General features: G+C 35.0%; 1 protein-coding gene across 3 annotated transcripts in view; it reads left to right on the top strand.

The window, feature by feature from the left end:
* Positions 1-16652, top strand: part of Ankrd12 (ankyrin repeat domain 12) — a 118884-nt gene that overhangs the window by 20439 nt on the left and 81793 nt on the right. For all 3 annotated transcript variants that reach the window (XM_090353528.1, XM_090353526.1, XM_090353527.1), the window contains exons 2-3: positions 905-1042; positions 9308-9455. In XM_090353528.1, the coding sequence (XP_090209654.1) occupies positions 956-1042; positions 9308-9455 (235 nt within the window). In that variant the 5' untranslated portion in view covers positions 905-955. The remainder of the gene's footprint in view (positions 1-904; positions 1043-9307; positions 9456-16652) is intronic.

Here is a 16652-nt window from a genome sequence, read left to right as displayed (position 1 = left end):
TATTCTGCTTGTGATTGTGGTTCAAATAATGTTCCTCTTGGCTATAAATCTTACTCTAGCCTAATACTGTCCAATAAAATTTTCCATAATAATAGAAATATATATCTACGGTATATATTGCAGTGGCTACTTTAATTTTATTTAATTTTAATTTAAAATTTAAATTAAATTTAATTAGTTGAACTTTAGCCACATGTGGCTGATAGATCATCAGAAATGAAATTAATTCTGTCCTGTAACTTCTCTCTTATATGTATAGTCTTGAGAATTTCTTACCAGATCACTAAAGCATAAGCATCTCTAAAAATAATTTTATCAGAGAGTCTTTAGCATATTGAGCTTATAAAGTAAGAGACCAAACAAAACACCAAAGAAAATGATGCAGTAAGTGTTCATTGCAGGATAATATAAATATCAATGAATAGGTTGATAAAATTACTAAGTATCTTCAGGTGTTCAGTGAAAGGAAAGGTGTTCAGGAAAGGAAACTATTGTATAGACTTTATGTAGGAAGGGTTTAATATGGGAAATCAGATGTAAAATTACTAATCATACCTATTAGGTTCTTTTGATTCGTAAGAATTAGCTTCTACACCAAGACGAGTTATCACTAGAACCTAAAGTTTTGCCTCTGCTTCTACCCACACTATTTCTGAATGTCCAGAAAGCTACAGATATTCCTACTTTAAAGATGGCTAGCTGAGCGGATTTGAACAAGAAAACTTTTAATTAGAAACTCAGATTGTTAAGTGAAAACTTGGTTTAGGTTAAGATAGCTGTTCTGAGAAAATAATCCTACAAAACTACTGAGAAAGCAGAATTGTACTAATTTTGGCACATAGACTTTTAAGTAAGATCTACTGTGAATGTGATCAAATAATCCTTGTGTATCCATTCTTTACAGATTCAGAATGAGAAGACTGATACAAGAAGAAACTAGCTAAACAGCTATAAAATGCCCAAGTCTGGGTTCACAAAACCAATTCAGAGTGAAAATTCTGACAGTGACAGCAATATGGTAGAAAAACCATATGGAAGAAAGGTATATGATTGTAATTCAAGATCTGTGTTACATTTTTGTACTGGAATAATTAATTACTCATCATATGAAAAGTAGCATGGATATCAAATGTGCGAGTCAGCTTTCCATGACCTATAACAAACACCTGAGATAAAGAAGAGAGATTTATTTTGGTTCATAAGTTTGGCACATAATTACTTGGGCCATTTGCTTTGGATCTGTGATGAAAGCATATTGTGGTAAGGAGCATTTGGTAGAGCTAATATAATCACCTCCTAGCAATGAGTTGTACCTACTATATCTCCCCCCCCCCCCTTTACACTAGAGTTGAACACCAGGCATTGCACTCTGACTTGGATTTTTGCTCACATTTTTTTTAGCACTCTGTTGCCTTAACCATACTTCTAACCTTTTGCTGGTTATTTGGAGATAAAAGTTTCATGGCTTAGCTGGGCGTGGTAGCTCATGCCTGTAATCCTAGCTACTCAGAAGGCTGAGATCTGAGGATGGTGGTTCAAGGCCGCCTGGACACTACAAAGCTGTGAGACTCTTATCTCTATTAACCACTAGAAAAGGGGAAGTGGGGCTGTGGATCAAGGGATAGGGCAATAGCCTTGAGCTGCAAAGCTCTGAGCCCAGGCTTAGAGTTCAAGCCCCATGACCCACAAAAAAAAAAAAGTTTGATGGATTAGTCTCCATGGGCTACCTTGGAACATCAGTTCTCAGTCCTCAGCCACCTGAGTAGCTAGGTTTATAAATATGAACCACCACCAACCAGCTTCTGCTATCCCTTTTGAGTACATACCACCAGTGTGATCTCTGAAGATCTCAGAGGTTTCACCACATGACTATTCTATTGCCTTGTTGTATCTCTAGGAAAAAAAGTCCGTGAGACTCTTATCTCCAATTAATCACCAAAAAGCCAAAGTAGAACTGTAGTTCAAATAGCAGAGCACTAGTCTTAAGCAAAAGAAAGCCCAGGGACTTGAACTTGCAAACTGAATCTAGCACATGTTTAAAAAGACCATACATGGGAATGTAAACTGGTTCAACCACTGGAAAGCAGTATGGCAGTTCCTCAAAAGACTAAACATAGAGCTCCCCTATGACCCAGCAATCCCACTCCTTGGCATTTACCCACAGAAACAAGGGCATACTAAAGCTACTAGCACAGTGATATTCATCACAGCACTAGTTACCATAGCTAAGATATGGAACTAACCCAGATGCCCCTCAAGATGAATGGATCAAGAAGATGTAGTACTTATATACAATAGAATTCTATACTGCCATCAGAAAGAATGGCATTGCTCCATTCATAAAGAAATGGAAAGACTTAGAAAAAAATTCTATTAAGTGAAGTAAGCCAGACTGAAAGGAACATAGGCTTCATGGTTTTCCTCATTTGTAATACTTAGTACACATCTAGGATTCTCCTAGCAGAGGGTCACAATAGCTCAGAAGCTATATACATATGGTCATACAGGATGAGACTGAACAAAATGAAATCTAGGAGATGGAAACAAAAGATTTATCTTTGTGATTATTGTTCTTAGTGTACTATGAGAAGTTATTTTCTCTTTTTTTCCCCTTATGTTTAATCCCATGTGGTTACTGTATCTGACTTTGTTACCTGATATATTGTATATATGTTTGTTTATTTGAAATAGGAAGGAAAGGGGAAAAGCAAGATGATTGAGATGGGATGAGGGGAGAGAGAGGGGAACAAAAACATGAGAAAGGGGTATCAAGGTTCAAGAAACAATGCCCCCATTACCTGAGGAATGTAACTATAACTCCGCTATACATTATCCCGACAGTAAAATACCAAAACAAAAAAGACCATATCAACCATGATTGAGTTGATTTCATTTTATATATTCAAGGAAGGTTTATTTAAGTCAGTAAATGTTACATAACACAAAACACAAAGACACAAAAGAACATATAACCATCTCCATTGCTATTGAAAAGGCCTTTGCAAAATTGAACATCTTTTATGTTAAAAACTCTAACGAAATTAGAAAGGCAAGGAAAATATCTCAACAAAATAAAGGTTATGTATGGTAGACCTAAAGCCATCATCATACTGAGGAAAACTGTTTTTTTTACAGTCAAGAACAAGACAAAGATTTCCAATATTTACCACTCTTAATTAAAGTACTGGAATTCCTTCCCAGAGCAATAAAACAGAAGAAAGAAATAAAAGATTCCAACAGGGAAGGAAGAAATTGAGTTATTATTTTCAGATGATACAATTTTTTAAATTTATTTAACTAGACTCTAAAACTTCCACCAAAAACTTCTAGATTTGATAAATATTTTGGGCAATATAGCAAGATATTAAATCCACATATGAAAATGGACATTTGCACCAACAATGAAGAAAGAGAAGGAAATCAGAAAAAGTTTCATTCACAATAGCCTTAAGAAAAAAAAAATCTCTACAACAAAAACTATGAAACATTGAAGAAAGGACTAGAAGTACCAGAGAAGCCCTCACTTGTATCTAGTTTGACAGAATTAATAATTATGAAAGTGACCTAACCACCAAAAGTAGTTCATAAATGCAATGAGTTTCCAATTAAAAGCAAAATCCCAATGTCATTTTTTACAGAAATAGAAAATCAACCCTAAAATTCATATAGTTCTCAAATAACAAAACTTCTAGACAAAAAAATACTGGAGGTATCACAGTATTGGATTTCACATTATACTGATAACAAAAACAGTGATACTGGCCAAAAAAAAAAACAGTAGTAGAAAGATGAGAGTGAATGAAAAATAGAGTGAATGAGGGTGAATTTGACAAGCACTTTGCATATATAAAAATAAAACAAATAATGAGGAGGGAAATGTCAGGAGGAAGGGAGTTTCAAGATACTTCATGTACATCTATGAAAACATTACAATGAAATGCCCCCTTATACAACTTATGTATGTTTACAGGTATCTTAATAAAAAAGAAATTTCCAAGGATACTTCTATTTTTTTTCATTCTCTGAGATGAACCTGATTACTAAACAGCACAATTAAGAGATGTTTGGCTATTGATGGAAATTATGACAGTGGAATGATACATTATACTTTATAGGTATACATCATAGGTACTCAGGAAACAATAACAGTTTTTTTGTTACTTGTCTTTACTAGTGTTCAGTGATTTTTTTTTTCTTTTTGCCAGTCTTGAGGCTTGAACTCAGGGCCTGGACACTGTCCTTGGGCACTTTTTGCTCAAAGCTCGTGCTCTGCCACTTAAGCCACAGCACCACTTCTGTCTTCTTCTATGTATGTGGTGCCCAGGAATTGAACCCCGGTCTTTGTGCATGCTAGGGGAGCACTCTCCCTCTAGGCTACGGTCAGGGCCCATCAGTGATTCTTTCTACCAGTCCTTCTCTATTTCTATTTAAGTTAGAAACTCAGAACCTTCATTAGGACTTTTGTAGTTGTCATTAATTTTATTTCACTGTAGGTAGTCCAGTTGGTTTTTACACATTATCTTTGATTTTATTTCTTGTTTACTGTTTTCATTGTAAGTCTTTTCTATTTTCCTCTTGAAAATAGATCAGATTTTTTTGTTGTTTTGCCTGTCCTAGGGCTTGAACTCGGGGCCTGAGCACTGCCAAATTCCCAGCCATATCAAACAGATTTTTGAAGCCATCACCACAGTTTAGTTTTAGAATGAATCCTTTTTCATTGTGAAAAGATCCTGGTTAACTATTTGTAGTTAGTTCCCACACCAACTCCAGGCAACTTGAAATCTTCTTTCAAAACCCAAAAAGTATACAATCTCAAACTGAGTTCCTTTCAAAATTGTTCTTACTATTTCCAAATAAATTTTAACATCAGCAAGTCAGTTTTTGCCAAAACAGCCTGTTGGCATTTTGATGGGAAGTTTATTGAATCTTGACATCAAATCACTTTGAGTAGAATACTTATATCTTAATAATACATAAACGTGTAGCTAATGTAGATATTTTGCAGAGTTCCTCAGATTGTTAGTTTATACTTCTCATTACATAGATGTTGTACTTCTTTTGTTAAATTGTATTTTAGTTTGTTCTTTTCTATTTGGACAGTTTTGATTTTTATATAGTGATCCTGTGGCATGATCTTTTACTAGTTCTAAAATTTGTGATTTCTTATAATTTTCTACATATGGGATCATGTTATCTGTGAATTAAAAAAATTTAACTTTTTCTAATCTAAATTTTTCTTTTCTCTTTTTTTTCTTTTTTATTGAAAAGGTGATAAACCAGGCAGGAGGGAGAAGTGTTCATTACAAAAGTAAGGCAATCAGTACATTTTTTGTTTTTGCCAGTTGTGGGGCTTGAACTCAGGGCCTGAGTACTATCCTTGGACTTTTCTCAAGGCCAGAGCTCTACCCTTGAGCCACAGCACCACTTCCAGCTTTTTTCTATGTATGTGGTGCTGAGGAATTAAACCGGGATCTTTATGCATACTAGGCAAGGACTCTACCACTAGGTCAAACTTCCAGCCAATACACAGTACATTTGTTTTTAAATAGTTACCACATACCTCATTTTCTCTTGCTTCCCCCTCCAACCTCCCTCACTCAGTTGTGGGGTTTTTTTTTGTTGTTTTTTGTTTTTGTCTTTCCATTTGGTACTAGGGATCAAACCCAGGATGTTGTACTTGTGGTGGTGTTTTGTTTGTTTGTTTGTTGTCTGTCAGTGGGACTTGAACTCTGGACCTGGGTGTTATTCCTGAGCTTTTCAGCTCAAGGCTACTGCCCTACCTCTTGAGCCACAGTGCCACATCTAGTTTTCTGGTGATTAACTGGAGACGAGTGGTTGGGAATTTAGCCTAATGGTAGAGTGCTTGCTTAGCATGCACAAAGACCTGGTTTCCATTCCTGGGCTGAACCACAATCCTCAGATCTCAGCCTCCAGCCTACCGAGTAGCTAGGATTACAGGCATAAGCCACTGCGTGCAGCCCCCACCCAAGAACAGGTCAAGTGACTATCATTGTTGCAGTAGTTTATCCTTTGTCCTGCTGTTTCTGTGATTACCTTCCCCTAACAGAGATCAGATAAGCTTAAATACAAGACAATTCTACAAGACAATGTAGAAAACTAAAACAGAAAGAACAAAATAGAAATAACTATAAACAGAACATAAAAAGAACCCCTTGTTTCCAATCCTTGGAGTTCATTTTGATATACTCCATTATATATGGTCATGTGCACTTGAATTTTTCTTTTTCTAATCTGATTATATTGGCAGTTGCTACCTTTTAGTTCTGACTCCTACTAATTTTTTGGAGGAATTTTTTTTTATTAAAAATGTACCGCAATAGCTGGTGACACTGCCATTCTAACCAGACTGTTGTATTGCATTTGTACAATTCAGACATGGCTTGATAAAGGCATTATTGTACAGCAGCAACTTTACAGGGAGAAAGAGCTTCATCTCCTGTCACCTGTGTCAACTGGATAAAAGTTTTTTTTTTTAATTTGATGTACATAGGGGTTACAGTTATGTATATAAGGTAATAGGTACCTTATTTCTATATATCAATATACAAGATTTTTTTCATATATTTTTTATAGAAGGGTTACATTATATTCACCAGATAGAAGGTAAATTACTTCACAAATATTGATACCCTTTTTCATGTCATGGTCCCCATTTCCCTTCCCACAAGATTTTTTTTTAAATAAAAAAAGACATATGCCAATGAGACATACAGTCAGGGTTCTGTGGTGGAATGCCCAGTCCTTTCAGGAACTCAGAACTTTTTGTGTCCTTGTTCAGGTTTTTCCTTAGGTAGCTTTTAATTGTATCTCAAATATGCTTGGGTGATGTTGTACATTTAGGCAGTAGAAATATTGCATGAAAAAAGGGAATATACAAATTATGGGAATAATTCTTTTCCTTCCTTATAGGAAATATAATTAATTGATACTTGAGCAGTATTGGACTTCCTCATGTGAGTTACACCTGTGCAGGTTAAACATATGAGAACTTTTATAAGACTATAAAACCTGTGTCAGAAAAATAGTCTATAAGAAGGCCTGATCATATAAAGATTATTGGACATACTCAGTTCCTTTGCAAAGTAATTACAGTGCATAATTCAATCTATACTACTACTAATTTTTGTTTGCTGCTTTGCTCTTTGTTCTTACATATTGTTTCTTTGGTTTTAAATATTTTTCAGTGTGCTATTTTGTCTGAATTTTAAAATCTTAGATGATCTAGACATCATAAAAACTTAAAATTTGGGGGTTAATATTGGTTTGATTTCAGTAAAACATAGCAACTTTATTCCAATTTAGGTCCATTTCTTTACTTTTTGTTCTACTTATATAATATAGATTGTACATGGGGCTTGAACTTGGCCTGTGCGCTGTCCCTGAGCTCTTCAGCTCAAGGCTACCACTCTATCCCTGTGCCTCAGGGCTGACCCTGAGCTCTTCAGCTCAAGGTTACTGCCCTACCCTTGAGCCAAGCCCCACTTCCGTTTTCAAGAGGTTAATTGGAGATAAATGTCTCAGGTTCTTTTGTGCCCGGGCTGGCTTTGAACCTTGATCCTCAGATCTCAGCTTCCTGAGTAGCTAGGATTACAGGCATGAGCCACCAGTACCGGCTGCCATTTTAAAATCTATTTGTGATTAACCCAATTACAGAATATTATAATTGTTATTCCATTCAATCATGTGTTATAAAACTATGAGAGAATAACAGAGTTTGTATTGCCATATTTCTTTAAAGATATTCACGGTTAACAATTAGAGTACCCTGAAATTTTTTCCTATGATCCACATTGTTGTCTGATGTCAATTTCTTATAAACTTAGAATTTTTCTTGGTATTAATTGTAAGGTAGATAAGCAGGTATTAAATTTCTTAGTCATCTTTGATCAACATTGGAATATCTTCCAATTTAAAGTTCTTTTATCTGCTTTATAGATTTATATAACAAATTTAAAGTAGTTTACACTGGAACATTTTTTTAAATTTTATGAATTTATTTTTATTTTTAATATTTTTTATTGTAATTAATAAAAGGGTTACATGATATTTGCCAGAAGGTGCATTAATTCACATACATTGATACCCTTTCACATGTCTTGGTCCCCGTTGCCCTCCCCCCCCACTATCCAATTTCAAATACCCAAATACAAATATTTCCAATATATCAGAAAACAAAGTGAGATACTGTAACAATGTGATATAACCAAGGGACAGCAAAGGAGATGAGAGATAATATAGTATATTAAGGACAACAATCATTCATTATATGGCTTTTGTTTCAATATCCTGGAGGTCCTTTCAATTAGCTTCATACTATATGGCCTTATGTATCAAGGTTTTGCTCTATTGCAAATCTCTGCTAGTAGAGCCCAAGGTTTCTACAGATTATGACAAATGAGGGAAACCATTGAGCCTAAGTTCCTTTGAGTCTGGCTTACTTCACTTAATATGATTTTTTCTAAGTTTTTCCATTTCCTAACAAATGGGTCGATGTCGTTTTTTCTGACACTGGAACATTTTTATGATGATATATACATTTGAGACGCTGGTAATATATAATTACCTTGTAATGTTAAATTGTGTGTACTTTGAAACTTTACAACCCCTGAAATGGTCTTAGGGACTGTAATTTGAAGATTGTTTTACCATTGTAAAAAATACACTAATAAAAGTTTTGAATAGTCTGTCAGGGGTGGGGAGATAAAAGGAATGATCAGTTTTACTTAGGGAATAGTGAAGTAGCCTTATAGTAGAAATTCTCAAGGATAAACATTTGACCAGCAGGGCTAATCAAAAGAAAATGCGTATGAAATATATACAACTCTATTACAGTAGGACATAGTAAGTGGTCATGTAGCCTATGACTACAAAATAAATCTGGCTGGGCACTGGTGGCTCATACTTGTAATCCTCGCTACTCAGGAGGCTGAGATCTTAGGATAAAAGTTCAAAGCCAGCCTGGTCAGAAAAGTCCTTGAGACTCAACTGGAAATGGAGCTGTGGCTAAAGTGGTAGAGCACTAGCTTTGAACAAAAAATGCATAGAGACAATGCCTAGGCCCTGAATTCAAGTCCCAGAGCCTACACAAAAATCAATACTAATTAGTCTATAACATTAGACAGGTAAGTTCATTATAGTTTTGTGTGGCCTGCTGAGATTCTTGAATTCATTCTATAGACAATCAGTATGATGATTGTATTATCCATCTATTTTTGGTTTGAAATCTTCCTTAGTAGAGAGCATTTTCCTAGGTAATACTGATATAGTTTCATTCATTTTTTAATAGAGTAAAGACAAGATTGGATCCTACAACAAAACTCCAAAACTTGACCGAAATGATGTGAGCAAGGAGATGAAAGAGAAATCATCCATGAAACGTAAACTTCCCTTTACCATTAGTCCATCAAGAAATGAAGAACGAGATTCAGACACAGGTAGAAAATGTATCATTTTCTGGTAAAAATCTAGTGACTTTCATACTGCGAATTTTTTTCTTTCATATGCACTATTCCATTTAACAAATCATAGGGAAATAAGTGTATTTCAATATTTCAGATTTTTCATTATTTAACAGCTAATATGTGGTTTCTAACAAAAAATTAATTTTGTTTCATTCTCTAATACTCATTTCAAATCTTTCAGTCACTTGGCTTAAGTGGCTTAAGTAGTACAACAATTGTCTAGCAAGTGCAATAATCTGAGTTCATATCACAGTATAACAATACACAAAAATCTTTTGCACGCCAAGCTACTTAGGAGGCTGAGATCTGAGGATCAAGGTTCAAAGCCAGCCCTGGCACAAAAGGATCTGAGACTCTTATCTCCAATTAACCTCTAGAAAACGGGAAGTGGGGCTTGACTCAAAGGTAGGGCAGTAACCTTGAGCTGAAGAGCTCAGGGACAGCGCCCAGGCCAAGTTCAAGCCCCATGACCCACCAAAAAAAAATCTCTTGCTATTTTCAGAACTTATTGGGAAGCATTCCAATGTTGAAAATGTTTTTACTAACACAGATCACAAGGGGTTAGTAGGTTTAGAAAAAGTTACTGAATTTTTATGGACTTTTTGCACATCAGAGAATAGCTTTATAAATGAATTAGAATTATGTACCACCAAATAAAATAAAGTTAAATCAATTGCTCAGATGCTGTTTCATGGTACTTTGTTTCACAAAACTTACATACCAGTACCACCAAAAAATTCTTTTTGTTGTTGTTGGTCATGGAGCTTGAATTCTGGGCTGGGCGCTGTCTCACGGCTAGTGCTCTACCACTTGAGCCACAGCGCCTCTTCTGGTTTTCTGGTGGTTTATGGGAGACAAGAGTCTCACAGACTTTTGTATCTGGGCTGTCTTTGAACCATGATCCTCAGATCTCAGCCTCCTGAGTAGCTAGGATTACAGGCATGAGCCACCATACCTGGCTATAATTCATATTTTAATAATTGCATTATGTACTATTTTCCCTAATAAGTTTTCCCATTTTTCCATTTAATGGGATGTAGCCACTTTCTTTAAGAATATTGATTTTACTTTTTTAAGTGTATTTAAAATTTGCATTTTATTTATAAAATTTATTATTTATTTATAATATTAACATTTTATTTAAACTTCATTACTTTTAGAAAATTCAGTATGTGGGCTGGGAGTGTAGTCTAGTGGTAGAGTGCCTAGCCTGCACGAAGCTCTGGGTTCGATTCCCCAGTACACAGAAAAAGCTGGAATAGGTGCTGTGGCTCAAGTGGTATAGTGTTAGCCTTGAGAAAGCCCAAGGACAATGCCCAGGCCCTGAATTCAGGCCTCAGGACTGGCAGAAAAGAAAAGAAAAAAGATAAAGAAAATTCAGTATGCCTCTACCAAATAAAATTTTGATGGATTTAAAACTAACTTTTGGGCTTGGAAGCATAAGTTCTGTTAGTAGAGCACTAGCCAGTAAGTGAAAGCATCACATACTAAGTTTGAGTCCTGATCTCTGACTTAGAAAAGATAGTAAAAGTTATTCTTGTTAGGCCAACTTGAAAATATTAGTAAATTAAAATTTTCCCTAGGTCTAAAAGCAAACTATCATTTGCAATTTAGCTGTTTTCAACTTTCCAGTAAGAGATAATTATAGCATCAGATGATATATTTGACATTGTTCCTTTTTATAATAGTGTATATATTAGTGTACTATGTTTAAAATTGTTAGCTGAAATAACAATGATAAAGATGTAGGGGAAAAATTATAAATACATATAATAATAAAAGTATTAAAAGGGTTTGGAGTGTGGCCTAGTGATAGAGTGCTTGCTTAGCGAGCAAGAAACCTTTGGTTTGATTCCTTGGTACCACATAAACAGAAAAAGCTGGAAGTGGTGCTATGGCTCAAATGGTAGAGTGCTAGCCTTGAGAAAGCCCAAGGATAGTACACAGCTCTGTGTTCAAGCCCCTGGACTGGCAAAAAAAAAAAAAAAGTATTTAAAATTAAAAAATTAAATTGTGAAAAAAGTGAAATAAGAAAATTGACATATGCTTTGGATCAATTATTCAGAACAATAGAATTCTACTTGGCAGAGAAATAAATGAAAAAATTATCAATAGAAATTAACAAGGCTGGACATTGGAGGCCCCTAGCTACTCAGGAGCCATGATCTAATGATTGCAATTTAAAGTCATCTTGAATAGGAAAATCTGTGAAAGTCTTATCTCCAATTAACTATAAAAAGGTTGGGAGTGGGGGCCAGGAATTTGGCCCAGTGGTAAGAGTGCTTGCCTAGCATGAATGAAAACCTAGGTTCCATTCCTCAGTACCACATACATAGAAAAAAGCTGGAAGTGGTGCTGTGGCTCAAGTGGTAGAGTTCTAGCCTTGAGAAAGCCCAAGGACAGTACTCAGGCCCTGAGTTCAGTCCCCATGACTGGCAAAAAAAAATATAAGGTTGGAAATGGACCTGTGGCTCAAATGGTTGAGCACTAGCTTTGAGCTAAAACATTTAAGGACAATCAATGCTCAAGGCCCAGAGTTCAAGCCCCAAGACTTGTGCATCGTCATGCACACACACAGCACATATGGCATATGCACATGCACATACATACTGAATTCAAGCCACAAGACATATACAATACACTCATACAAAGCAGTAATCAACAAAATATAGTCTGTATTAATTAATAGATTTATTACCCTAGAACATGAAATAGAAATAGGCTATGATGCTAGTTGGTCTCAATTGTAGAAATAGTTCGTTGGCATTAAATGTGATAGCACATATCTCAAACTAAGTTTTTTTCTTGACTGATTATTTTGGTATTTATTTTTTATAATTATTGATGACAACAAAACATATCTTCAAGAATGTTCATCTCATGAGGCGCAGTGGTTCATGCCTTTGGTTCATCTCAGGAAGCAGAAATTAGGAACACAGTGAGTGGTTCAAGGCTGGCCTACGGAAAAAATAATGAAGTCTCCATCTTATCAAACCAGCTGGCTGTGATAGTACATATATGATCCTAGCTATGTAGAAGTTGTTGATAGTTAGATTGTGATCTGAGAATGGCTCCAGACAAAAATTCCTACTTCTCAAAATGACTAAAAGCCAAAGGGTTAGAATATATAGCTCATATGGTAGAGTACCTGGCCAACAAGCATGAGGCCCTAAGTTCATATCCCAGTACCAGCAAAGGAAAAAAAAAAGGATTTTTTTCTCAGCTTTGTTTATAATGACAAGACCCTCACAAAACCAGCGAAGACCTATCACTTAAAACCAAGATATTGCTAAGTTACAGTAAATCAAATGAAGGAAAACTTTACCCTCTTTAACGTAGTACAGCTAAGTGCCATTAGCTCATGCCTGTAATCCTAGCTGCTGTGGAGGGTGGCATCTGAGGGTTGCAGTTCAAAGCCAGCCTGAGTAGGAAAAAAATCAGTGAGAGTCTTATCTTCACTTGACCACCAAAAAGCTGGAAGTGAAGCTGTGACTCCAGTGGTAGAATGCTAGCCTTGAGCAGAAGAGCTCAAGGCTCTGAGTTTAAACCCCCATGATGAGCACAAAAAGAAAATAAAGCTGTAGGAAAATGTATGGGAATCTATTGCATTGAGAAGGACAAATGAGAGTAATCCAGAGTTGATGGAAATTTGAGATTATTTTCCACCTTGCTCAAGGCCCTGAGTTTAAACCCCCATGATGAGCACAAAAAGAAAATAAAGCTGTAGGAAAATGTATGGGAATCTATTGCATTGAGAAGGACAAATGAGAGTAATCCAGAGTTGATGGAAATTTGAGATTATTTTCCACCTTGCTGTTCTTGCCTCTTAGATAGACTTCGGAAGTTTTTTTGTTTGTTTGGGTTTTTTAAAATAATTTTTTATTGTGATTAATAGAAGGGTTACATTATATTCACCAGATAGAAAATGCATAACTTCACAAACATTGATACCCTTTCTCTTGGTTTTGTTTTTTTTACAGTCACAGAATTACAGAATTCTTAGCAGAAAGTAGTAGAGGGAGACCAACAACAAAAATGTATTCCTCCTATTGAGACAAGGGCTTTTGTTGATGAAACAATCTCCTGAGAAACTGCTGCTTACATTTTATTTGTTAAGTTAGGGAGAGTCTGAAAAGTTAAATACTTTAACAAATTATATCATACCTTTAGTTATAATTGAGGTATTAATGGTGTGAAGGGAAGATTATATATTGGGTTAATGACATAAACATTTGCAAGTGTTAAGTATAGTCGGTAATTTGTAATAACTTTCATCATCTTTAATAATTAAGTTTCTAACAAAGTCAACTTTATTATCTCATTGTCATAAAATCATATGTTTTTCTAGTAGCATGGCATTGGAAAAGTCATAATCCCTTAATATGCATGTATTGAACACAGAGTATCTTCTGAGCTTCCAAATTAAATATGTAATTATTTTATTATGAGCAATAATAAGATCATTTTTGCAAACTTTGCTTTTGTCACACCCTGAGTTCTCTATTTAAATAGTGCAGGACTTTGTAATTATTCATGTTTCTCAATAATAATCAGACCTACTTTCAAAGCCAGCAATTTGAATGTCCTTTAATTTCACATAACATTTGGGGTACATTTTTTAGACAGTTGATAAATCTACAGCGATAAATATATGCAACTGAATGAAAAAGATACTGTTAAGTGGATAGAATGTAAAAGTATCCTTTACTTTTTTAAAATTGCCTTCTCAGTAAGCATTTATAACTTCCTACTGTAGTGTTTTGTCATTTTTAGGTAATGTGGTATGAGAAAATTCAAAGAGGCACAGTATAATCTGTTTCCACTTGCATTTGTAGAACATCTTGAAATTTCAAATTAAATCTTTTCTATGGAGCCTTAGAAATTCTGCTTTGACTGAGATTTTAAGATGCCATTAAAGAATTTGCCTAAATTAATGTGACTCAACAAATTTGGAGAGAACTTTTTTTTTCTTTTTTTGTCACTACTGGATGGGGATTGTACTCAGAGCCTCATGTTTGCTAGGCAGGTGCCCTACCACTTGAGCTGCTTCCCCAGCTCCCTTTTCTGTAAGTTATTTTCAAGGGAGAGTCTTTATGCCTGAGCTATGATCATTCTACATGTGCTTTATTATGTAACTGGTAACAAGTATACACTACTTTTCCCAGCACCCAGCTATTGATTGAGATAGTTTCCTGAACTTATTTTGCTCAGGCTAGCCGGTAACCATGATCTCCTAGTCCATATAGTTAGGGCTGGAGGTTTGAGTTACTGTGCCCCGCTGAAAAGAACATTTTTTCAAAGAGAGCTGTGTTTCATAGGAAGTAACTTCTTCAGTTCTTATTAAGAATCACTGCTGTTGAGCTCATGCCTTTAATCCTAGCTACTCAGGAGGCTGAGATCTGAGGATCAGGGTTCAAAACCAGCCCTGGCACTAAAGGATATGAGAGTCTTATCTCCAATTAACCTCTAGAAAACTGGAGTGGGGCTTGGCTTAAGGGTAGGGTGGTAGCCTTAAGCTGAAGAGCTCAGGGACAGCACCCAGGCTGAGTTCAAGCCCCACAAGCTCCCCCTCCCCCCAAAAAAGTTATCATTGCTGTTGATTTTCATGAAAGTCATTTATTACAGGTTGACTTCTGTTTCCCTCAGGTATTTTATTATAAAAATTTCAAACAAAATGTAGACATTAAAAAAAGCTCATTTTGATATTTTTCTTCTTATTTTATTTCTCTTGTCATATTTTACAACCTAGACTCAATAGCAGTTGCCTTATATAGTGTAATCTCTATATAGTAAGTAATAAGTGGACAGAATATGGAAGCTTTAATTTTCTAGCTCCTAAATTAGATCGAACACCTATTCAGGTGCCCCAAATGTAAATATGCTTGCTTTGGTTAAAGCCAAAGAGTGTGTGGAATCAGAGTGGATTGGATATTTCCAGAGGAAGTTTTGGATACTGTCAAACTTTCTATTAAGGATATAATTAATTAAAAGTTTATTGTATTGACTGAACTTAATCTGTTCAGTAATGTGGTCTGCTTCAAATAAACTACTTAATACCATTTGAAATGTATAATTTATAAAAAGATATGTGGTCTAGCATTATATTGTAGTTCTTCATCTTTTGAATACTTTGGGCACCCACAAAACAATGTAATTCAATCTTTGCAGACTTGTTGTTTATTAACACTTTTTATTTACCTTGTAATCTATAGAAATCATTTAAATTTTTGCTTATCTTTACATAAAATGTTTCATGTATTTTTCTTGAAATTCATATACTTGCTAGCTTTAATGTATTCAATGTTTGAATGTGTTCATTGAAAATTTTATTATCTAATTAGCTTATTATCTAATCCATTTACTTCCTTTAGAATTAGTCACCATGTTATTTTGTTAATGATTCCATTTTGATTGAGTAAATCTTCTCATTATCAAACTCTTAGGCTTACCTTAAAATTTTTTAGATACTGTTTGGGGTTTACTTGTTCTCTATTTTTTTCTTTTTCTCCAGCACTTTATTGTTTATACTTACCTGATGTCATAAATAATCTATAATGATTCTGGGAAGAGATATATGTGTTAGTAAGTTGAGACTATGAAAATCAGAGTAACTACTGTGACTTAAAGTGGCATGTTGTAGAAAAGTGAAAGTATCTGCCGTCTCACTTAAGTTAGTAATTCTTATTTCTGTCATACATTGCTAGGCAGAATTCTGTAGTCTTAATGGATGAACTTTGTTTTGATTTAGGCTTTTTTTTTACTCAGATGTCTTTAGTAGTGATCACTGTAGTAAATCATACCATTTGAAATATATATCAGTTATAGAATGATCAATTGTCTAGGATGGTATTGTATTTTTTTTGTCTTTTGAATAATTTGGGCATTTAGAGAACAAAAAGTATGGTTCAAGCCTTTTAAAGATAAATTCCAAACAGTAGTATTACTGCCTATTTATCCATTAATCAAAAATATTACATCAAAAGAGACTACATGTTTTAATAAGCAACATCAATATTGCCTATTCCTATAATTTACATGGTCAGGGCTGGGAATGTGACCTAGTGGTAGAGTGCTTGCCTAGCATGCACAAAGACCCGGGTTCAATTCCTCCATACCACATACATAGGAAAAGTCAGAAGTGGTGCTGTGGCTCAAGTGGTAGAGTTCTAT

This window comes from Megascapheus bottae, chromosome 19 (genome assembly GCF_031878675.1).
Source record: "Megascapheus bottae isolate mThoBot1 chromosome 19, mThoBot2.hap1, whole genome shotgun sequence".
Classification (NCBI taxonomy): domain Eukaryota; kingdom Metazoa; phylum Chordata; class Mammalia; order Rodentia; family Geomyidae; genus Megascapheus; species Megascapheus bottae.
Note: the sequence above shows the minus strand (reverse complement) of the source record. Positions and strands in the feature narration are given on the sequence as shown.